Genomic DNA, 24,584 nt, shown 5'->3' on the forward strand with positions numbered 1-24,584 from the left:
ATTTTAAAATAAATAAATAAAAAACAATGAGTGAACATAATTTGCCATTATTAAAAAAAATGGTAGCTTGGGCCCTTGTGATCCTCCCATAATTTCAACTCTCTATTCAAATGCAAATCAGATGTATATACTATGCAGAAACTAATCATACTTACAGAAATGATTCAGCTCAAAGTTGCAAACTTTACTGATGTGGGATCACTTGGGTTCTTGTCTCAGGAGAAAAATCCGAAAAGCAGGAGAGATGAACAAAAGTCTCAGTCAATCTAATAGCTGTCAAAGAGAAATGACTGAGATCTGATTTGTGGTTTTTCTTTAATGGAGGTTTTAGAAAAGGCACCATCTTTTTTCACTCCTCGGAGACAATGAGGTGCAGGAGCTCCACCCACCTGTGTGCAGTACCTGCTCAGGTGCTCAAACAATAAAAAGACTGTTCACTCTGATAAAGAGCCACTTTCTCCAGAGTCCAGAACATTAGTTGATGTTGACTCAACGTGCTGGCAGAGATCAGACACTGAAGGATTACTCGTCTTCAGAGATGATGAAGATTATACCAAGAGCCTCCACCACCTTAGTTGTTGGTTGGATTGCACTTTTCACGGGTGAGTTGCAACTATGTTTTAAAAATGTGATTTATGAAAAATTTATATATGAAAAATTGATGTGAAATATGAACAACTGACAATTAATTTTTCTCATTGAAACGGTTTTAAAGGATATTTGATACAAAAATGAAAGTTCTGTCATCATTTACTCACCCTATTAAGCACAAAAAGAAAATATTTTGGAAAACAATTTTTTGTTCAAGTTTTGGACACCAGTGACTTTCACTGTATGGACAAAAACATATTCCTCTGAATATCTTCTTTTATCCTGAGGGTGACAACATTTTCATTTTTGGATGTAATAAAAACTTTAAAATTTACATTTTAAATATGTCACAAAAAACTTTTCATGATAATTATATCAAAATCTGATTTAGGTGTAAACTCTGTCAATATGTCTGCGGTGGATTCCCCAACTGAAAGCACAGATGCCTTGACTCCACACTCTTTGACATTAGTTATCATGGATCTCAGAATCACTAACCGTGTTTATAATGACTCACTGGCTGATCAGCAATCAGCAGAGTATACAACACTCAAGCAAGAGGTGGAGCAACTGGTGAGGGTCTCTTGTTATTCATGCTTGAATATGTAAAGCACTTATTGGATATTTACAGTATTCTAGGATATATTACATCCCCCAGCAGACATGCAGTATACTAGAGATGAAAGTGAATCATTTGAATGATCAGGTCAAGGACTAGTGGTCATCTAGAACTCCTTCGGAAAATATCCCAGGTACAGTGATGGTTTCAGATAAAAATACCACAGTACTTTGATATATGTTACTGAATGGTTGCACTTACAGAAAAGTACCATTTATCATTCAAATGTAAATAGCTTGGATTATATCAAAGTACCTTGGTAATACCATCATAACATGGGACTCCTACAGTATTATTACCAGATTAATTTGCTATATTTAAAAGATATTACAATGTATGCCGTTCGCCTAAGAAACCATGGTGTTTTCATGGTACTATGAACAAAATAAGCTATAGGTTCTTTATAGAATACCAGTATTATCAAAGTGATAAAATGAACTGATTAAATGTATATTTTGAGTGCAATGAACAGTAAGTTGTTTTGGATAAAATAATTTGCCAAAAGCATTAATGTAATGGAAACCTTAGTAGGCTACATTACTATGGTACCAAAAACATAGTGACATTATGCTACTTTTTAGAGAGTGATTATCAAAAAAAAAAAAAAATCATAATTACCAAGCATTTAAAGGTTTCTGCTATTAGTTAAGATGAGTAAATTGGTCTTACGTTGAGGAATATTGATTTCCCCCCCGTTGTACTTTTCTTTTTTCAGTTTGCAGATATTTATGAACGATCTTATGACATCACTCATCTGATATATTTGGGGGCAGATGAGATGATTTTCAGGTTTGATTAACTCATAATCTTAGATTTACATCCAATATAACTGAGTGGCAGAGACTGTCTGATCTTATAATGTTCTCTTGCAGTAATGGGTCTGTGATCGCCACTTCTCGTCTGCTGTTTGGGCCGACTCAAGTCAATCCAGAGCTTGTGAGAGGAATCTTTTTGCCTGCGTACAAACAAATTCCATCGCCGGCACTAGAGATCGACCTCAGCTACATTGAAAGTAAAATAACAGTCAAAAGTGGTTGATTTTACATTGTTTTCACATTGTTCATTAATGGGGGTTTGACATGGAGGATTTGACAATTAAGTATTGACCAACATTGACTTTTTATCTCACAATTGCAAGTTTATGTTTTAGTTTTTTTAGCTATAGACTTTTTCCTCAGAGATGAGATGATTTTCAGGTTTGATTATCTCATAATCTTAGATTTACATCCAATATAACTGAGTGGCAGAGACTGTCTGATCTTATAATGTTTCTCTTGCAGTAATGGGTCTGTGATCGCCACTTCTCGTCTGCTGTTTGGGCCGACTCAAGTCAATCCAGAGCTTGTGAGAGGAATCTTTTTGCCTGCGTACAAACAAATTCCATCGCCGGCACTAGAGATCGACCTCAGCTACATTGAAAGTAAAATAACAGTCAAAAGTGGTTGATTTTACATTGTTTTCACATTGTTCATTAATGGGGGTTTGACATGGAGGATTTGACATTATACTGACCATCTAAATGTATGGAAACTTATTTCCACCAATGAATAAAAACATAAGAAAGGTAATTGTGATTTTTTTTATCTAACAATTCTGATAATTCTCTTATAATTGCAACTTTGTTTTCTTTATTTCTTTTTTTTTTAGTTATATACTTTTTTCCCTCAGAATTCTGAGTTTACATCTCGCAATTCTTTATTATTATTATTTTACATTTTTTAGACACCCAATGTGACCTGCATACACATGCAGAATTCTGAGAAAAAAAATCTGAACTGCAAGATGTAAACTCAGAATTGTGAAAAAAGTCAGAATTCTGAATTTATATCTTTTTTCTCAGAATTGAGACATCTCACAATTCTACCAAATACCTACAAAGATACCTGAAACGAAAGTCAAAATTATGAAAAATAAACAAACAAAAAAAAAAGTCAGAATTGTAAGATAAAAAGTTGCAATTATTTTAAATTCTGTGGCAGAAATAAAAAAAAATATTATTATCAACTAACAAATAGTACATTCAATCCCACCAACAGATGAACTACCAAGTGAAGAACCTCTTGAGGAAGAGAAGAACTTCAGCAGACCACCAATGACAACACACAAAGAAACACCTTTTATGACCATGTCCTCCATGACCACGCCCCTCACTTCCACTCCTGACATCATAACCGATGCTGAATCCTTCACCAGTCGCCTTCCATCCACACACTCACCCAACATGTCCACCTCCCTCCCGTTGGGCTCCAGTGCTGTTGTAGGAAACATCACAAACCCAATCCACTCCACCACCTCCATACCCTTTAACACCACCACAACCAACTCACTGATGGATAATACAAGTATTTCTACAGCACCCAGCAGCACCACCAATGCAGTAACCAATGGGACCACACCAGAAGTCCCCAATAGGACCTCCACAGCAGCACCCATTGGTACCATCACTACAGCTTCCAATAGCACCACCACCATTGACACCATCACTACATTGCCAAATGCCACCATCATTGCAACCCCAAATGGCTCCACGACTACAGCCCCCAATAACACCACCACTGCAGCCCCCCAAAGCACATTTACCTCCATTCACAGCACTGTTGGGAAACCGACAATCAGCTCCACCATGTTTTCAACAGCTCAGCCCTCGAAGACCACAGTCATGAACCATTCACCTACTACGGTCACTGTTTTGGTGCCTGGATGGGCGGTTGCCCTGTTAGCACTGGCAGCTGTCAGCCTCTTCCTCCTCCTCATCCTCATCATTCTGGTGAGTGATCGAGGGTTTAGGATCAATGTAATATAAACCTTTGGTTTTATAGAAGAAAATATTACCAACTTTAAAATAAAACAAACCCATTTGTGATATGTCGCATATTTGATTGTATATTCATCTGAATAAATAATAAAACTGACCAACTTCTGTACTTCTATTCAGCGGTACATTGGCATCATATATATATATATATATATATAACGTAACCTTTGATAGGCTATATACCATGCTACTAAATGATTACCATTTTTATATATAAAGCAAGATGTTTGTGGTGAAATACTTAAAAGAATAGCCAAGGTGGTACATTTTAGGGGTGTTTTTGTCAGCGTTAACAGTTTACTGTTAAAGGACAACGGTGTTCCTCCTCTCAGGTGGTGCTCTGGTGCTGTTGTCCGAAACGAAGAGTTTTCGTGAATGAAGCTGAAGAGATGAATCCTCCCATGTACTTCAATCCAGACATCCCTATGTATTCAACGCAAAGCACATTTGATACATCCAACGGCAAACAAGCGGTGCGATACTTTTCATAACTCATTCTGACGCAGCTTAGCTTGTATTGTGTTCCTATAATTTTTGGTCATGAAAAAGAGTGAAACTAGATTCTATAACAAAAGCGACTCCCTTAAATTTTCAAGACTTATAACTGAATTTTAAAAGCGAATGTGCTATACTGTAAGAACTGCAAGAATTAACTTATTATTTGCTGTTGCTTGTCAATCATTTGTGTAGGGCTGACAAAATTGTGTGCTCAAGAAAGTGTTGTTATTATTAACTACATTTATTTAAAATTGTTAATTAAAATAAAGTTGACATAAAATATAAATATTAGATTGCTTGAAAATATTACATAACTTAAAAAATAACTAATTTAAAATGATTAAAGAATTACTTTAAACTTAAAGTATTAAAATGATTAAAACTATAAATTACTATTAAAAACGTATATATAAAAATTAAAGCTAAATAGAAATATTAAAAAAAACACTAATAAAATTAACAAAAGTTCATAATAAAATTACTACATTTAAAATGAAAACATAAAAATCTAAAAAAATTATGATAATATAAAACAAAATATTAAATAAAATTCTACATTCTCTGTCACTGGGGCAATACCCTTTCAAAAGGTACTCATATGTACCATTTAGGTACTAATACACACTCTTTAGGGGTAAAAAGAAGTACAAAAGTGTACATTTTAAAAAGGTACTGCCCCAGTGATAGCTTTTGTACTTTGTAATAGTACATAAATAATAGACAAAAATGAAACCACTGCATTTTATGATGCAGTATGAAAGTAGCAGGAGTAAGTTGTTAAGTATTAAATACCTTAAAGACACATTGATATTTACAATAGTTATCAGTTACAGGATTTACTCTCAAGTTAAAGAAGGGATTAGCTACGGTTACCTGCTCGTACAGAGATAATGGATCTGCTCTTGCCTGCTGCTGTATGAACGGGACAATTTGAGAGTCACACCTGTTAGTAAAGGCAGGTAGTGAAAACACTGACTGTGTGAATGCAGCCTTATGATAAGAAAGCATCAAGAAACCTGTAATTTAATGGCAAAACTTGTTGAAAAGCATGCATTTGAACCATTTCACAAAATACGTCTAACAATATAACAAGTCAAAGACTATATATAAACATAAATCTTGTTTTGCAACTTAAATAGAATTGCAGCTTTATTGTGGAGGGAAACAGAGGGGTTTTCAGAAGGGTTCTCCATCACCATCTCTGTCCATGTAAAACACTGACCCCACAATCACAGATCAGAACTAGGGAAAATTGGCTACTGTTACCTGGCGTTCCAGCGTCGCCGTCGCCTGCACAGGCCCCTCTTTGTGCGGCTCTGACTAAGAAACCTGAAGCGTGGGAAACTCGACTCTCGTCCAGAGACTGTGAGGCCTCCATCCGCGTCTCCTCCATCGTCCAGTAGCCCCGGCGTCACCGCTCACAATGCCCTGCCTACATTTGAACAATAATGGGAGCCAGGAGAGAAAGACTTAAACTCTGAATCCAACCCTCATTGAGGCCTCCAGGGATGAATGCATCCGAGCAGCAGGTTTTGGTGGACAGCTGATCAGAGCAGCAGAGAGTGATTAACTGAACAGAGCTGAACGGGGGTGTTTGTTAGGGTGCTGGCATTTATATTAATAACAAGTTGGATGATTCACAGTGATGATATAAACAAAATTATCTAAATCACCTGAAACAGCTCAATGGAAGAAACAGAGGCGAAACTATTCACTATATATATATATATATATTAGTGCTGTCAAACGATTAATCGCATATATATATAAAATAAATAAAACTGAAATAATAAAAAATAAAAACATTTTACAGTACGAAAATAAAATTAGGTAAATAAAAAAGACTATATTAATGAAAAAAGTAAATAAGAAGAAAACGAAAAATATACAAAAATATAAAGTAAATACATAAAAGAATATAAAATATATATAACATCTAAATAGAAATAAAATTATCAAAATAAACAAGATCAGATAAACAAAACCAATAATATAAATAAATAATAAGAAATAATAGTAATAATTATATATATATATATTATAATAAGAAAAAAAAAGAGTACTTAACATAATTACTTTTGACATAAAAAGTTGTTTCTAATGCTGATGGACGTTATAGACTATACAAGCCCTTCATTGTCATCTAATGTTAACTGACTCTTGTTTTAACAGGATGTCAGAGAAAAACCTCCGAAAAACCGGACAGGTATGTACGTGGTGAACAAATGAAGGACACAGGTATAGTAAAACACACATATGCAGTAGTGAGCATGACACACTTCTGAAATAAAAGTTTTTGATTACATAATATATGTATGTGTACTGTGTATATTTATTATGTATATATATAAATACACAGGCATTACACAGGCAGACAAATTGTATTTTCATATATTAAATATATTTATATATAATATAAATTATATGAATATAAATATAGAATATATTATAATAAGAAAAAAAAAGAGTACTTAACATAATTACTTTTGACATAAAAAGTTGTTTCTAATGCTGATGGACGTTATAGACTATACAAGCCCTTCATTGTCATCTAATGTTAACTGACTCTTGTTTTAACAGGATGTCAGAGAAAAACCTCCGAAAAACCGGACAGGTATGTACGTGGTGAACAAATGAAGGACACAGGTATAGTAAAACACACATATGCAGTAGTGAGCATGACACACTTCTGTAAAAAAAAAAACAGCAGAGCTCAAACTCACTTTAACTCCATCATTCAGGTTTTCTGACCCCCAACATTGTCCTTTCCTCTGCTTAAGAAGAACGAGGCCTGCAGAAACCCTTATGTTGGATGAATAACTGTCATACATCCGGCACTGCACAGCAGGATGCTAAACGGACAGGGAAATGGTTTTACATGCCATTACGATCGATTTAGAATTTATTTTCCTACTATATACCTTTGCACAAAGTAATTTGTAACTTGTAAAAATTGATTGAATGATGACAGTCATGTGCTGTATTAACAGTGATTTAGTGAAATTAAAAAGAGCTTCTCAAAATGGCAGTGGGGTGACTAGTTTTTATTTTATTTATTATTATTTTAATTTTAATGGAAAATACTGTTTCATTGGGAAAAGATCCTAAAATTTTTGGTGACACAGCCTGGTTGTACCACAGATCAAAAGCAGGAGTTTTAGCTAGTTTGTGTAAACATAACAGAACTAGACGGCTCTGTGTCACTTTAGGTCAAATTCTTTTTAAAAGCAAAGAGGGTAAAAATGTGCCAGGCATTAACTTGATTGAGAAATCAAGATACTGAGTATTTGAACAACAAGAACATAAATGTGTCAGAGGAAAGGTGAGGCAAGTGAAATTCTGCAGATTATCTCAGCGGTCAAATGTAATCTGTGATGAAATGTCATTTTTCCCATATTTTTGTCTCTGCTGTTTAAACTGACCCTGATTCACACACACAAGCTGTTCAAGAAATATCCAATTAATAGGTGTATTTGACATGATCAATTTACTCTGCATATGGAAGTGTCTGATCACTGGGTGGTTACTGAAACAGTGAATGTTCTGCTGGTCATGTGAACAAAAAAAAATTGGTTTACCTTTAAAACAAAGCATTTGTAGTTGTGTGTGGAAGAAAAAGGTAAAATTATAAAGGATAATCACCGTATTAAATTAACTTTAATTTGCCAGCTTTACCAGAAGAAAGTTTTTACCACCCACTTATAGTGGGCCGAGACGTTGTTTCGGTTGTAATTAATAATAATGTTTAAAATGTTGAACATTGGCAAGGGTTAAATAAACATTCTGATAATAATAAGACCATATTCTGATCCAAACTCTTATTCTAAGGCTGTTTTGACAACATTTTGATTTGAATGTTGTGCCCGAATAAAATGCTGGGCTGAAATAGCTCCAGTCCAGCAGGTGGTGCTGTCTTCCTCAAGGCACTGGTTAAATGGTAACGTACATAAACAGAAGCAGGCAGAGAGGAGTCGTCAGCCCATGTCAGCATGAGGCTCCAGTGTTTTCAACCACAGTTCTAAGGCAAATTTGGTTCCAGTGCTGATTCGTTCAATGTCCTCGCCGGGATCTGGGGCCCGGTTACAGAACACAGAAACAGGCAGCAAAGTCTCGATCAGCTCACCGTGTGGAGACACTTCCGTCACACTGACAACATGCAGAAAACAGACACTCAGAACAATAGATTTAATACTTAAAGGAATAGTTCACCCAAAAAAAGAAAATTTACTTACCCTCAGGCCATGTAGGCGATGTAGAAGAGTTTGTTTCTTCACCAGAACAGATTTTGAGAAAATCTGTAGCATTGCATCACTTGCTCACCAATGGATCCTCTGCAGTGAATGGGTGCCGTCAGAATGAGAATCCAAACAGCTGATAAAAACATCACAATGGAAAATTTACTTACCCTCAGGCCATGTAGGCGATGTAGAAGAGTTTGTTTCTTCACCAGAACAGATTTTGAGAAATGTAGCATTGCATCACTTGCTCACCAATGGATCCTCTGCAGTGAATGGGTGCCGTCAGAATGAGAATCCAAACAGCTGATAAAAACATCACAATAATCCTCATGGCTCCAGTAATCTAGACATTTTTAACTTCAAACCGTTGCTTCCAGCTAAAACTAACTAACTAACTAAAGCTAACTGTAGTATATATCAGTAATATTGCTTTCTCCAGTGAAAAAGTTGTCTTGTCAGAATCAGGAGAGAAATATGCACGGCTCAAGCACTGTTTACAAGTGAAAACAGTCCACAAATGTTCAGAAACAAATATGTTGATGGGTTTTGATGTGAGAGGACAACAGAGGATGGACTTTTTCACTGGAGGAAGCGTTATTTTGGATTATGGACTTTTGTCCAGAATTGAAGGTTTGAAGTTAAAATGTCTTAATGATTGATTTGTTTCTCACAAACACAGTGTTTCGCTTCACAAGACGTTAATTGATGGACTGGAGTCATGTGGATTATTGTGATGTTTTTATCAGCTGTTTGGCCTCTCATTCTGACGGCACCCATTCACTGCAGAGGATCCATTGGTGAGCAAGTGATGTTATGCTAAATTTCTCCAAATCTGTTCTGATGAAGAAACTAAATCATCTATATATTGGATGGCCTGAGAGTGAGTCAATTTTCATAAAATTTTAATTTGTGGGTGAACTATTCCTTTAATAGAGATTAATGATGTTCTCCATACCTGATGGTCTGTGGCAGGTCAGCAGAATTCTTCTCACCGTCTACAGCAGATACTACAACTTTCACCAGGCATCGACCCACACACACGCACTGTCTTCAGCAGGATCAGGGTACAAACAAGTCTGAGAAAAGAAGACAGAGATCTTATGAAGCACATGGACTTAAAATCAGCAACATTTATTTGTAGTTTTTACAGTAGGTGTGGATGACCTAAAGTTGTACTTGAAGCTGCAGGTGTGATTGAGTAGACATCACAATGTGATGTCTCTTAGGCAGTCCTCTGGACAACATGGGCGGATACACTGACTGGACAGAGAACACAAGTAGAATACATAAAATGAAATGCACTACCGTTCAAAAAGTTCAAACATTTTTCTTTTATTTATTTTTTTAATTAATACTTTTATTCAGCAAGGATACATTAAATTGATCGAAAGTGAGAGTAAAGACATTTATAATGTTACAAAAGATACAGGTGCATCTCAATAAATTAGAATGGGCAAATTGCTGAAAATTCAGCTTGCCGTCACAGGAATAAATTACATTTAAAAAAAATACTACAATAGAAAACAGTTATTTTAAATCATAACTGTTTTTACTGTATTTGTGATCAAATAAATGCAGCCTTGTTGAGCACTTTTTCTTTTTTTTTTTTGACTTTTTCTCTAAAACATTAAAAAAAATCTTACTGACCCCAAACTTTATCCTCAAGTCACAGCATTCCAACCAGTGTTGGGGAAAGTTACTTTTAAAAGTAATGCATTACAATATTGCATTACTCCATAAAAAAAGTAACTAATTACGTTACTTAGTTACTTTTTTTATGGAAAGTAATGCGTTACGTTACTTTTGCGCTACTTTTTAAATCTGGACAGGGCTTGCTTGTTTGTTTTTAAAATAAAAAAGTAATATTTTGGCAAATATAAAAGCCTTTTCACACCAAAAGTGAAATGAATAAGCCTCAGGCTGAAGGGAAAGTAAATTTACGTCCGTACAGTAGAATGCAGAAGAAGAAATTTCAACACACTTCAGCAAAAAAAAAAGTAACTTGCGTTACTTATTTGAAAAAGTAACTAAGATATTCTCTTGTAAATTAAAAAGTAATGCGTTACTTTACTAGTTACTTGAAAAAAGTAATCTGATTACGTAACTTGCGTTACTTGTAATATATTACCCCCAACACTGATTCCAACTTTGTATTATTGTCTTTATTCCATAAAACACAAAATGAGATGTTAGGAAAAATGTCCAAACTGCTCTTTTCAATACAATGAAAGTGAATGGTCATTTTTACTGCCAAAAAGTTTGATTATATGCAATCGCAACTGATGACATTTGAGAGTTATGGCAGAGATGAAGATTATTAGTAAACCAGCATGTTTAATGATTCAGTCTGCTCCTCACCTTCATTTGGTGTGTGTTTTCAAAAGACTTGTACTTGACTTGTTATGTCATGGACCCAAACCTCAGTCTGTCAAATTCAGCGTGCAGTGGCCCCCTGGACTTTGGCTGCAGGTCTTACAAAAACACTGTGCTATAAACACACACCTCCCACAGGCCGAGAAGCTGAGAGGAGATCTCATCAGGGCTCAGTTTCAGACCGGTCTCTTCCTTTAGCTCCCTGAGTCCTGCATCCAACAGCTAGTTTTAGACACAAACAGAAATCAATGAGCCATGGTACCATTCATTAATTCAGAATATTATATATATATATATATATAATGTTCCCAGGTTTGGGGTCAGTAAGATTTTTTTTTGTTTGAAGGAAATTAATACTTTTATTAAGCAATGATCCATTAAACTGAGCAAAAGTGAGAGTAAAGACATTTAGAATGTTACAAAAAAAATTATATTTCAAATAAATGCTGTTCTTTTGACATTTCTATTTATCAAAGAATCCTGAACATTGTATCACAGTTTTCACAAAAATATTAAACAGCACAACTGTTTTCAACATTTGGTAATAAAAAGATTTTTATATAAGATTCAGCTTTGCCATCACAGGAATAAACTACATTTAAAATGTATTAAAATAAAATAATAATAATAAAAAAACAATTAAACTAAATTGTAATAATATTTAGTTTTACTGTATTTTTAAACAAATAAAAGCAGTCTTGGTAAACATAAGAGACTTCTTTCTTAAAAAGATCTTACTGACCCCAGTACCACTAGAAGATAAAAATAAAGAACAAATATTTCAAATTCTTCACTATTTATAGGTCAATAATCCAATAAGTACATTTGTGACTTTGTACAAATATTATTACAAACTTGTGGAGTTCACACAGCTCAAGTACTTAAAAAAACCTGGATTACTCAGTTTGCTATGCTAATAATATAATTTGTAATGAAAATATTGTATTAAATTAGAATGCAAAACACTTAATATTCATCAAGTAGTCTCAGACTTTGGACCCCATTGTATATAAATTATAAAACATCAATCAATCACAAACTAAATCTCTCAATTTAATTTAAAATTACTTGACAATATCTGTTAATGACTGGCTGATTACAACGCACTGTTTATGTAACACAGCATGTACCTCTTCATCCAGCTCCACATGGCCACCTGAACAAACAAATTACATCCATTAGTCCTGAACCCCAAAGTATTCTCACACACATGCTGGCAACATTTCTGTGGCTGTTTTTACTTCAGCCGATAGCATCACAGTCTCTGATGGAAAGTAAGATTTGAAATTGATAAAGAAACTATTTAAAATAACCATTTAAAATTGTGGTCCACAGAACAAGACAAAACTGACCAAAATGAGCTCACTCGTCTGTAAATCATAAACACGAGCACATACATATGTGAGTGGGGATCTGAGGAATCATTTGGGTCGGTGTGAAATGACACCCTCACCGGGCGGAACCCAAACACTGCGGAAGATCCGGAGGCTGGAGGGGCGACAGCAACAGTCTCTGATTGGCTGACTGCAGCAGAACAGCCACGCCCACGTCTACCCCACGGTTGAGGGTAATCCGGGGGCTGGGAGTCTGCCTCTGAGTGAGACGGGTATTTGATGGGGCAAAATGGCGCCCTCTAGGTTAGACAATGAGTTTGATTCACAACAATAATAAAACTCCTGGATTAAAGGGATTTAATTAACAAAACACACAACAACCTCCATCACACAACCTATTCGCCAAAGAACAGCTCACTGTTGCCTGATCCTCAACACTCCCGACAAAGTGTCCAGTTATGCTCTAGAACAGTGTTTCCCAACCGGGGTGCCGCGGCACCCTGGGGTGCCGTCTGTCGAGAGCAGGGGTGCCGTGTAAAAAATCCTTTTTTAATATTTTTAAATTGCTAAAATTTTCAAAAAAGCATCTATTATATAATATCCATTTCTGATGTCGCCAATAATTATAGATGCACCGAAATTTCGGCTGCCGAAAATTAGTTCACCGCTCAGGTTTCACTTTCACGTGGTGTGACGCTCTATGCGCGTGCGCTCCGCTCAGCTCCACTCGTCCGTTCATGCGAATCGGAACAGCAAAGGCCACTCAAAAATTGAGCCGACAGGAAACATCGATGTAGTACAGTATTGCTTCTGTCTGCAATAGCCCTACTGTGTTGTAACATGGTGTGGTATATGGGCAACTCTGGTAACGCTGCCCTCTCATTCATTGATCTGCTAACCGTTATGCTCACGTCAGACAAATATATGTCAGTTTACCCATAAATGAGCACATACTATAGACTCCTATTGCTTTGATATTGGTCTAATTATAATACAGCGTGATTGTATTTCACACCAAAATCTTACAGTAAAAAAAAAATTTAATTAAGAAAAAAAAACACAAAAATAAAACATTGTAAATCCATTGTAAAGCCAAGTAAACCCACACAATGGTACATTTCTAATTTATATATATATATATATATATATATACATATAAATTATACATTTATAAGTAAAATTACATAAATTATAATATATACAAAATACACAGATAAAATTATTATTAGGCTATTATTTGAAAAATATTATTATTATTATTTTATACACAGATATATTTAAGCTCTGCTGACCTGCACGAATCGTGCGCACTGGGGAGCGGCGTTTTCCTTCGACAGATGAACTAGATTCTTTCGGACCTTCTCCATACTGTATAACATCAACACAGAATATGATAATTAAGTTTTTCCCTCATTATTTGAAATATTATACTGTAAAACAAAACACTCATATTGAATTACATACAGTACTCATCAAGGTGAATCACTTAACTATCCAGGAAATCGTCAGAGGGCATGAATGAGTGTTTACAGCAGAAACACACTCATACTGTCCAGACTCTGAACCCAAACCCCAGACCATAACAAACACCATCCAAACCGATCCCCCGGAAAATGGATTCTGAATGTTTCACAACAAAAGTCCACTTACGCTGCTGTAAGGCTCATCTTATGAATATTAACTAGAACCCTGTCCGCAAATCAGGAAAGCATACTGGTCTGACGTAATTCTACATAATACATATTCATGAGCTTCTTCTGATGTTTTAGAATAAGTCTGTTTATATAACCTAGTTTTTAATTATTCAGATATAAAACTGGTTTCAAAATTATTACACTTATTTCAGATCGTCTAGAGAGGGAATTTACAATAAAATCCTATGAGAATACAATTCGATTTTTCAACCCATTTGCAGGACTAAACTGTACTCTCGACAATGATTTGCTAGGAGTTTATATTAATATCTGCTGATTTAATTGTGTGTGTGCACTGTGAAAAAAATCTCTAACAAGACAGCATCAGATTGTGTATTAAATCAAGTTTATTTGAAACATCATTCAGTCAAATACAAACACAAACACAGCCATATTACTACATACTACTTGTTTTCATTTTACTACACGTCAAGAGTTCACTGAGAACAGGCACAATGTAAATCTCACATGCTGTCATAAAGACAAAGATCTACAGACACAGAACGGACGACACATGCTTCCACAAGAGGATTTTACATCACCAAAGTCGAGCCCTTGACTGAGGGTTCAACCTCTGACCTTTAGTCATAAGGGTGTCCATGATTTTGGTCACAAGTGGTGGCACTTACAGAGTTGGCAGTCATCATAGCTTTCCTGAAGAATCAGCACGGATTAAACGAGATGACAAAAAAGCCAAGCGATGCTGTTTAGTTATTCACTGGTGTTTAAATTCACATTACTCTGCTTTAGAGGCCAGATTTATCAAGGCTCTTATTTAAAGGATTTTTTGTGGTTGTAAGCATATATATATAAAATAATTTGGCTTGCTTACAGTGTTGTTAAATTTTTATGGTTTCAAGTGTTCATTTTCAAATTGCAATTCAAATGAACAAATATCAACTTGATAAATGTCCTCATGTGGCTAAAACAAACATGTTGACCGATATAAAGATTCATGCAAAAGGTGGTACAAAATGCTATGAAACAAGACGCAATTACAGAACCTTCTTACCGTTCACATTCACCATAATTCCTTTTCTGTTTCTGCTACGTACCTAATTTCACATACCCTAACAACAATAAACACACTTACCCATCTAACATACATCGATAACACTAGATTTCTGGGCAGACATTTGATTAGAATTTCATGCTAAGAAGCTTCAGTTTGTAAGAGCGAAAATTAATGAGGTACGAATAACTATTAAGTTGAGCATTTGAAATTACAGCAGTCCTACAGCCTGTGAGAGCAACAGCCAAGCAAAAAACAAGATTCTATCCATTTTACTTTCAAAAAATTATTTACAACTTCACAAGTGTTTTTTTTTTTTTCCTGTGGTTGTGGTTGGTTACCTGTGAGTGGTTTGTAGGTGAAACAGTCCTCTTTTGCAGTTGGTGAAAAACCAAAAAACTGTGCTAAAACGGTGCCCTTCTGCCTCTTATTTGATCAGTTTCCAGCATGGATCGTTTTCTGGGTCTGAACACCAACACCGTAATGTTGGTTTGCTGTAGAGTGAGGGATGGGCGTCATCTCCTGAGGGTAAACAGTAAATTGGATAGTCAATTTCATTACAAATTAGCGTTAGAACATTATACCTTAAACAGAACATAATTCTCAGATATTGAGAGCAGTGCTGAAATACGTACCTTTATGGCACTAACAGAAAGGGTGTAAACCCCAAAAAGAGAAACAACCAAACCAATGGCACATGCTAGCATCAGGAAACCGATCAGTGTCACCAAGATCCCATTCACTAAGAACTGTAATACAAACCACAAATACAATAGTATATCCCAACAGCACTGTTCTATGATAAAACTATATATACAAACACCCCAGTATTTACATGGTAAATCACAATCATATGCCAATAATAACACAAAAAACAATATGAATATCCACAGAGAGGGAAAATGGAAAATGTTATACTTCAATTAATTCATCATTGATTCATCATATTCCAAAATTCTAATTAAGTGATAGACTTTGATATTTGGCCATTTGCTTTATGCGCAATTATCTATTTTTACACTTTTTTTGTGAAGAAAATGTAGAATATAAATGTACATTGCAGTCACCTATATACATCACAGTGTTATTTTAGTATTATTAATATACTATTATTGTATTTTAGCTTTTATTTTTATACTTTCAGTTTACATTTTAAGTTTGAATAATTTTCTTATGTGATTTTGTCTTTTACTTGCGTGATTTACTGTATTTTATTTAGTTGCCAATTTTCATTTAAGGTTTTATAATGTTTATGTTTTTCTGTCTAATATTTCTATATTTTCCGTTTTTTTCTTTAATATTAGTCATTCAATTAATATAATAATATAATTGAATATTAATATATTTTTTTAAAGTTACATTTTATTTCAGCTTTATTTCAATTAGCAAAGATGATTTTTAGTTTTTTTTTTGGTTTATTTAACAACAACACTGATGCATCAATACAGCCATGCCACTCTTTAGTTATTGGTATCATATGTCATTGAAAAACCCATATTGGTCGACCACTAGTCTAAATTGCGCATCAAAGAGCAAAGTTATTCTAAATTAATACATGCTTGTGGCATGAGTTCTCTCATAAAACACTAAGAATTGTGCATTGCACTAGTCTAAAACTAGGGGGGAAATTGATATTATATTGAACCGAATTACAGTTTGAATCCAGCTCAGAGTCTCAGGGTGTGTAGTTTTCCCACTGCATCGTAAAGCTTGTAATGCGACTCACCTCTTTTTGTGCCTCTTTCCCTCCATCTCCACAGCAAGCCGAAACAGAGTGAAGTGGGTCACAACACCACTGAAACAAGCAGGACAGAGCCTGGAGTCACATCTCTCTTTCTACTCACACACACTCAACCACAGTCTGCCGTCTGCCAGAGACCGACGTTCAGATCGATGTACAGCTCCCTGATTCCTACACTCAAAATCATCTGCTTTTCTGTTCCACATTCAGGACAGGCAGATATAAAATTGCCAACTCTCAAAATTCGACTGACATCTTTGTTTGGCAATGAACAAAGCAAGCGGGCCATTTGAAGTATAACATTTTCCCCTTTTTTTAACAGATGAAGCCATTCTTGTGTTATTTCAATAACTGAGTATATGATCTGTTTTTTTGTTTTTTTTACAGTATTTGAAATATTGAGTCACTTGTGGGAAGGAAGGTGTCTTGGCTCGAGGATGAGCAGGATGGGGCATCTCTGTTTGTTTACCTCTGTGTCCCTGTAGTAGTACGACTCTCCTCTGAATGGGATGTGTCTGGCCATGAGCCCAAATCCAACAATATCAAATGCTGCTGTTAGTAACTGCAGAACAATTGTTGTCAGCAGCTGCAACAAATGAACAGACATGTAGTTTAACAATAAATAATTTCCAATAACATAATAGTAAAACTCTCATTTCCAATAATGATGAATGCTGAAAAATACAGTGAAAATATTGGCAATTATAGTTAACTAAAATCTTAAAAAGCATGAAATAAACTGAAAATTAAAGAAATAAAATCAACTGTAAAAATTTTTTCATTTCAGCTAGTTGCCAAGGCAACATTTCTCATTTGAATTTTGTTTACCTTGATTTACTAAATTAGCTAAAACTAAAATAGAAAATTACCAAAAACTATATAGACATATATTTAAAAAACAAAAACTACTAAAATTACAAAAACAAAATTACGTTAAAAATAATAGTTAAAATGTAAGTTAAAAATAATAAAAAAACTACATAGACACAAAAGCTGATTCAAAATATTAATTAAAAGTATCAAAATAACACTGTTCCAAACTGCCCCATAAAAACAAAACAAACTGTGGTTGGTCCCTTCAGAAGTCATCCAAGTAATGTCTTGCAATCTAAGTGGCTGGTTCTTGGCCAAAATACAGTATATGCAAAGAGGACCTTTGTTGAAAAGTTTGATTACATGAAGCTATTGCTGAGACTGCACTTACAGTATTTGGTCAATACAGGACGAGGAGGAGCAAGGTCCTTCTGACGGAAGGACATTAAAAGGATTTAAATGAGGTGACTTGATTTGTGTCAACTGACTGCACTCATTCACTTTCTAATTTTCAGAAGATATTCATATATGTGTGTTCATACTGTACCAGACATTTAGATGGCTTCCTCCCAGTGTGCACCAGGACAACACCAGTTATGACAAGCTGTAGGAAAACACAGCCGTATGTCACATGACTGATTTTAAACATCTTAAATGTATTCCAATGTGTGTGTATTTGTACCTGAGCACCGTTGACGATGAGGATGATGATTTCACGCTGGATATGGTAGTGCAGCTTATACACAATTGTGCTCAAAATGACAGTAAACACACCAATTATGATCTCAATAGCCTAAACCAAAGCACACAAAATTACAATCACAAACTGCAGTTTAACATGCTGAAATATATTAGCATTTTTTATTGAGTTATTCTTTGTTTGTTTTTGTAAAATCTGTCTATATGTCATATCATTATTATTATTACTATTATCAATTCTGTTCTTGGTTAAAAAAATAAGACTGTATTTTTTAAGGCAAATAAGCCAAGTTGAAATGAATTTATAATTGTTTTATCTTGATTATATTCAGTTCAGTCTGTCAGTGTGTATGTGTGTGTTACGATATGGGTGTGTCCTTGGATGTTGGCCAGATGTCATTTATTAAATATACTACATGTGCTACATATTAAACTAAAGCCTAAATATGATCTTCTATAGGAAAGCACTTATCGAATTACTAAAAACTCATATGCAACATACCAACAATATGTAAACAACGTGTTTAGACTATAAAATCAATCGTAACGAAACAGGCTAGTTGATAAAACATCTGTAGCTGATGATTCAGCGGCGAATTATCGATATAATAATGTGATAGTGCGCTGTAGTGAAACTCACGCCAAGTGTCTTGGGCTCCGCGCTCTTAAACGCTTTAATCTGAGACGCGTACAGCGACATGCTGATAGATCACCAATCACTCATCAATACCGCACGATCCGCTGCAAACACAGTCACAACAGCATACATCAACGAAACGGCGTGCATACGAGCTAACGCGTTGTTCAGGCATATCTTGAATGATATTTTCAACCCATTCACTCTTTTTAAGTATACTAACGTGATCTTGCGTGCTGAGAAGCGCTCGCTTACCTTTGCGCACTGGCGTTCTGCAGCAGAGTCTGAGCGCGCGGCGGCTCTCCGCAGTGTTGATGTCATGAGGGGAGGCGGCGGCTAAACAAGGAGAAAACCAGGTTGGCTCGGTCCCGAGTAGAACTCACTCATTCCACCAGCCCATATTCCAGAAAACACCGCTGCAAGCGCTCGAGAGCGGGGTATTTTTAAACCGGTTATGAATTATGTAGAGGATAAGAGCTCAGTCAAGAGTGTCTTGGGAGAAACTGCAGGCTTGTAAATTCGTGAAACCATAATGTCTTGCATATATGGACTGTGGATGGGGTGTGCATGTCTAGAGTAAAGAGTAAAGAATAAAGAAGTGGCCCTCAACCAGCGTTCCAGCAAACGTTCATGGGGCCTCAAGATGATTTAAATGAAGTGAAGTGACATGTGGCCAAAATTTGTGCACAATTTGTGCTCTGCATTTAACCCATCCAAGTGCGCACACACAGTAGTGAACACACACACACCGTCCAACACACACCCGGAGCAGTGGGCAGCCATATTGCTGCAGCGCCCGGGGAGCAGTTGGGGGTTCGGTGCCTTGCTCAAGGGTCTCACCTCAGTCGTGGTATTGAGTGTGGAAGAGAGCGCTGTACGACAACCCCCCCACCGAACCAGAGACTCGAACCCGCAACCTTTGGGTTGATAATTATTTTAGTTACTTATTTTAATCTATGGACACTACTAATTTCTGTAAATTAAAAAAATGGAGGTTTGGAGCTTACTCCTTACACCTATACTCCTCAATGGGGGTGAGGAGTAAAAATCTTTGGACTGTGGTGGACCTTGTCAACAAGGTTGAGAACCACTGGAGTAAAAGATATATCCAACTCTAGTGTTTTATTGTCAGTCATAATTATTGCATAAAAGGCTAATCTATACACAGTTATGTCAGAATTATGACGCGAGTCATAATTAAGGCATAAAACATTCTAAATTATGACAGAAGTCGAAATTCTGACAGTCGAAATCGAGATAAAAATGTATTATCTCATAATTTCAACTTCTGATGCCATAATTATGACTTGCTATGTCATAATTTCAGCTTTTTATCTTATAATTATAACTTAGTGTCATAATTTTCTTGACTTTTCATAATCACAATTACAAAATTTTTGGACTTTTTATATCAATTTAAACTTTTTGTCATAATTTTGACTTAGTATGTGATCATTTTACATTTATTTATCAAAGCATGATTTTTCTTATGCAGCTGAAATGGGCTTCCATAAATGAATGCTTAAGCTTTTTCTTTAGAATCTGTATTGGAGAGCAAGTTATATTTTTAGAAATAAATGTGCCCTTTTTCCCCCAACACTAAGAAAGTATTGAGGAAATATTGTCAGAATCACTTTCAGAATAATTTTTTCCACCAACTTTAAAAACACTGACAGCCAATCAGAATCCATCCTGACTTTAGCAGATGACATAACAGCAGCATGTAGAATATAGAGCATTTTATTCATGAAATCAGCAAGAAGTGTGCTAAAGGTCCCAAAGAACATTACCATACAAAAGTGTGTATAACAGATGATACTGCAAAAAATTACAAATCATCTAGTGGGAAATGGGTATGCTGTATTATATCGAACAATTCCATCAAAAAGAAAGAACTCTATAAAGCAAATGTTATTACACTTAGCCTATATGATGATTAAACTTTTGACTAGATAAACTTTGGCCATAACTGTGTGGCTGTTCAGGGGTTGGAGACACAATCCACCCCAACCTTCAGAAGACTGGAGTCACTGCCGTAAGGGTCGACATCGGTTTCATCCTGAAGTAGAAAAAAGATTTTCTTAGATCACATCTTTATTTCACAATCAAGGCTATACACTGAGAACTGAATTTTGAGCTTAGATCTTTCAACTACAACAGGCCATCAGACCCTCATTTACATTTCCTCATGGAATGACATCAGGTGAATAATAAATGTGACCCTGGACCACAAAACCAGTCTTAAGTCGCTGGGGTATATTTGTAGCAATAGCCAAAAATACATTGTAACTTCCAATAAGCTTATTTTTAGGCGCTGCGTAATATCATTGCGCCTGCTGCACCCATGGTACGGCAGCAAAGTTCCTTGATTATTACGCCGGAATGAGAGTATAGTTCCTAGCCATATCGGCCTACAAAATCGCAACTTTTCATTTTCCGTCGGTCTTAGTACACGATGTAACTACAGAAGAGTCAAGTTTTAAATAGGAAAAATATAGAAACTCTTTGGTCATTTTTGAGCGAGATGCTAACGGTCTAATCAGATTCAATGATCTATGCTAAGCTACAGCTAAAAGTGCTACCGCCAGACCCGGAGATCGGCTGAATGGATTTGAAAACGGTAAAACTCAACTGTTTAACTCTAGGGGAGTTGGAAAATGAGCCTATTTTCAAAAATAGTGGAGTGTTCCTTTAAGTAAAGATCATGATCAATGAAGATATTATGCAAATTTCCTACCATAAATATATAAAAACGTCATTTTTGATTAGTAATATGCATTGCTAAGAACTTCATTTGGACAACTTTAAAGGCAATTTTCTCAATATTTAGATTTTTTTGCACCTTCAGATTCCAGATTTTCAAATAGTTGCATCTCTGCCAAATATTGTCCTATCCTAACAAACCATACATCAATGGAAAGCTTATTTATTCAGCTTTCAGATGATGTATAAATCTCAATTTTGAAAAATTGACATTTAAGACTGGTTTTGTGGTCCAGGGTCACAAATATGAACCTCTACTGAGGTTTGATCTGGGTTTGGTCTCACCTGTTGGATGGCCCGGGCGGAAAAGATGGACAGAGAGATGCACACGCACAGTTCAAGAAAACACAGCACCAGCAGGAGACCCCTCACTCCATCTATCAAACTCTAAATAAAAAATATTGCACGTGGCATAAAAACAGTTAAGTTCTGTCCTACGAATATGCTACAGGCAGGCATATGCATCTGCATTCATTTAATGTAAACGTGAGCTTGAGATCATCACTAGTTACAGACGTACATTAAATCTCCATATCATGATCGAACATGACCAGTATTCTCCGCCGTTACAAGGATCCTCCCCTGGTCTGTTGCTGAGCTCCCAACTGAAGTAGCCGGTTCCTGCAGCAGCCAGCAGAGCACAGATCACATTCATGGCCAGCGTGGCTTTGATCTGCACAAACACAAAGAATAAGAATGTATATTTCTTGCATAATGAAGCATTTTCAGGCTTTCAGGAAACATTTGAAGACTTCAGGAAATACTGAAGTGTATTCAGACTTCAGAAAGGGTGCAGAATGCTGTTGGTATCTGAACACACCGGGTATGTGTGACGTAAAAATATGCAGTAAATATGAGAATCTGCTCACCAGAGTAAGACTGGATCTCTTGTGTGCAGCAATTGCCATGGACCCAGAGATGACAAACTGAAAAATAAAAATACTAAAAATATTACATTTCAATGTATATTTTATTTGTTTTTATTAACCTGAACCAAACTACAGAGATTCCATATCAGAGGTGCCCAAACTTTTTACTATGAAGGGTGAAAAATCAAACTTGACTATATATAATCGTATCATAATAAAATGTAAAAATGTATTCATTTTCTTAATAAAATGTACTTATATTTTAATTTTTAAAGCAAATTTTATTTTAATTTAATGCAACAAAAAAAAAATCGATAAATTAGAAATGGGGTTGCAAAGGGGCGGAAAATTTCTGGTAAAGTCCTGTAAACTTTCCAGGATTTTTTGAAAACTTTTTGGAAAATTGTAGAAACTTTCCGCCCCCTCCCACCACCTCCTCTTCTTTAAATAAAAGATCATATTTATTAATTTATATTTCAGTGGAATTTTTTGTGTATTTATTTATTTATTGTGTAGACTTTAAAGTTGACATAAATGCTGATATTTTGTATTATTAGGGATCAAAATGGTCACTCACAGGAAGTCCAAGGGACATTACAGTCTCAACATTCAGCATGTCCACAAGTACCGTGATGGTGCACAGAGTCATGACCACCAAACCTGTAAACACCTGCACCAACTGCACACACATACACTTCAGTAAAATATACTTGAAATCTCACAAACTTTCCTGAATAATTTCCCTCTAAACAGTAGGAGAATGTTTAAGGGAAAATCTATGTAAAATTAATATGAATTATGAACAACATCTGTTACAAGCTGCTGAAACAAATAAGGCTGAAACAATTCCAAGTCCAAATTGTTTTCTGTAGTCAACATAGCTTAACTCATATTTAATATTGCTGTGAAACTGCATCCGAATACACGTGTCCAGCTCTCACCCCCAGTGACAGAGGCCTCCCCTTTAGGAACATCCTGGTTTTTGGTGATAGGTTGGACTTGTCTAGTTCGACCGAGCTTGACTTTAGGTCTGGAGACTCTGTTTTTTCCTCCAGCGGGATAATATGAGTCACTACCCTCACTCCATTCGCTTCAGTAGTCATTGAAGAGGCCATATCTCACAGAAATATGAAGCTCACGTTTATGCTGCAACAACAAGGAAGCAAAAAACACATGAGACTTGGTCAACCCTGTTACCTGCCTCTCATTTCCTGATTAAAGTTGCACATCTTTTAGTTTGCTTTAGAAATGTTTACTGTATATACATCATGTGATTTAAAAATACCATTGCAATTTAATTATGTAGTTCTTTAATCAAGTTATCTACAACAGGTGTGTTTTATCACGCACCTGGATACTGTCAAAACCTACTGAGCTGCCATGTTATGTACTGTCTCGGATGATCAGCTGAATATTCATATAAATAGATCATAAGAATATTATGTGCATGGACAAAGTACTACTCTATGCCACTGTTCACAAACGTTAATGTCCTAAATGCATATAGTAAACATAAACAGCAAGATATATAAACAAGCGTCGTATGAATGCTATTTCAAACGAAGGCGGAGGGTGTTTCTGATCAGTGGAGCGAGGAGTGGGAAAGAGATTATTGAATGCTTGGAGTGCGGAGGGGAAATGTTTGCCGCTCCACTCCGCTCACACAACTCTGCTAGGTAGGCAGGTTGCCAGATTTTGAGTAACAGCCATCATGACAGCGATTTATCAGAGTGATTTTATAATTGTTCACTACAACGCTGGAAAAAACAAAATAACGTACTGTAACTTGTTTACTTACCGATTCCTGACTGATCAGTTTACGTGCGACCTCATTTAAGTTACCGACTGAACAACAGGAAAACCCTAAATTAAACTTCCTTCCTTCTCC

At 35.7% G+C, this 24,584-nt stretch overlaps 3 protein-coding genes and 1 pseudogene across 4 annotated transcripts; 1 reads left to right on the plus strand and 3 right to left on the minus strand.

Moving 5' to 3' along the window:
- Positions 1–481: 481 nt before the first annotated feature.
- LOC107714320 (mucin-3B-like) lies at positions 482–6,752 on the plus strand. The gene is made up of 7 exons (XM_016520131.1): positions 482–602; positions 983–1,164; positions 1,926–1,999; positions 2,083–2,222; positions 3,247–3,977; positions 4,358–4,498; positions 6,696–6,752. Exons 1-7 carry the CDS (start codon positions 482–484, stop codon positions 6,750–6,752), a joined length of 1,446 nt encoding a protein of 481 aa, XP_016375617.1.
- Positions 6,753–7,889: 1,137 nt separating this feature from the next.
- On the minus strand, positions 7,890–13,835 carry LOC107714321 (nucleoside diphosphate-linked moiety X motif 17-like; annotated as a pseudogene).
- Positions 13,836–14,489: 654 nt separating this feature from the next.
- LOC107714330 (uncharacterized) lies at positions 14,490–19,459 on the minus strand. Of its 2 annotated transcripts, XM_016520140.1 has the most exons (8): positions 19,320–19,459; positions 19,068–19,168; positions 18,411–18,521; positions 18,276–18,332; positions 17,385–17,501; positions 16,901–16,969; positions 15,810–15,923; positions 14,490–15,696 (listed from the first exon to the last, which is right to left on the minus strand). In XM_016520140.1, the coding sequence occupies exons 2-8, from the start codon at positions 19,125–19,127 to the stop codon at positions 15,610–15,612; spliced, it is 615 nt and encodes a 204-aa protein (XP_016375626.1). In that variant the 5' UTR covers positions 19,128–19,168; positions 19,320–19,459; the 3' UTR covers positions 14,490–15,609. The 2 variants fall into 2 exon arrangements, with proteins under 2 accessions (XP_016375626.1, XP_016375628.1); XM_016520142.1 differs by lacking the exon at positions 16,901–16,969 and having other exon boundaries at positions 19,320–19,451.
- Positions 19,460–20,802: 1,343 nt separating this feature from the next.
- Positions 20,803–24,584, minus strand: LOC107714322 (membrane-spanning 4-domains subfamily A member 4A-like). Its single transcript, XM_016520133.1, has 7 exons — positions 24,495–24,584; positions 23,638–23,842; positions 23,274–23,375; positions 22,697–22,753; positions 22,348–22,500; positions 22,113–22,214; positions 20,803–21,123 (listed from the first exon to the last, which is right to left on the minus strand). Exons 2-7 carry the CDS (start codon positions 23,809–23,811, stop codon positions 21,046–21,048), a joined length of 666 nt encoding a protein of 221 aa, XP_016375619.1. The 5' UTR covers positions 23,812–23,842; positions 24,495–24,584; the 3' UTR covers positions 20,803–21,045.

This window comes from Sinocyclocheilus rhinocerous, unplaced genomic scaffold (genome assembly GCF_001515625.1).
Source record: "Sinocyclocheilus rhinocerous isolate Xijiao unplaced genomic scaffold, SAMN03320098_v1.1 scaffold629, whole genome shotgun sequence".
NCBI lineage: Eukaryota > Metazoa > Chordata > Actinopteri > Cypriniformes > Cyprinidae > Sinocyclocheilus > Sinocyclocheilus rhinocerous.

What these genes read in the sequence shown, in the direction of transcription:
- LOC107714330 (XM_016520140.1), bottom strand. Translation starts at nt 19,127, where the DNA reads ATGTCGCTGTACGCGTCTCAGATTAAAGCGTTTAAGAGCGCGGAGCCC. An exon ending in ACTACTACAGGGACACAGAG is followed by an intron (nt 16,970 to 17,384) that starts GTAAACAAACAG and finishes TGCTTGTTTCAG; the next exon opens with TGGTGTTGTGACCCACTTCA. An exon ending in TTTCTGTTAGTGCCATAAAG is followed by an intron (nt 15,697 to 15,809) that starts GTACGTATTTCA and finishes GTTTACCCTCAG; the next exon opens with GAGATGACGCCCATCCCTCA.
- LOC107714322 (XM_016520133.1), bottom strand. Translation starts at nt 23,811, where the DNA reads ATGGCCTCTTCAATGACTACTGAAGCGAATGGAGTGAGGGTAGTGACT. An exon ending in TAATGTCCCTTGGACTTCCT is followed by an intron (nt 22,754 to 23,273) that starts GTGAGTGACCAT and finishes TTTATTTTTCAG; the next exon opens with TTTGTCATCTCTGGGTCCAT. An exon ending in AGAGATCCAGTCTTACTCTG is followed by an intron (nt 22,501 to 22,696) that starts GTGAGCAGATTC and finishes GTGTTTGTGCAG; the next exon opens with ATCAAAGCCACGCTGGCCAT.
- LOC107714320 (XM_016520131.1), top strand. Translation starts at nt 482, where the DNA reads ATGTTGACTCAACGTGCTGGCAGAGATCAGACACTGAAGGATTACTCG. An exon ending in AGCAAGAGGTGGAGCAACTG is followed by an intron (nt 1,165 to 1,925) that starts GTGAGGGTCTCT and finishes TTCTTTTTTCAG; the next exon opens with TTTGCAGATATTTATGAACG. An exon ending in CATCCAACGGCAAACAAGCG is followed by an intron (nt 4,499 to 6,695) that starts GTGCGATACTTT and finishes TTGTTTTAACAG; the next exon opens with GATGTCAGAGAAAAACCTCC.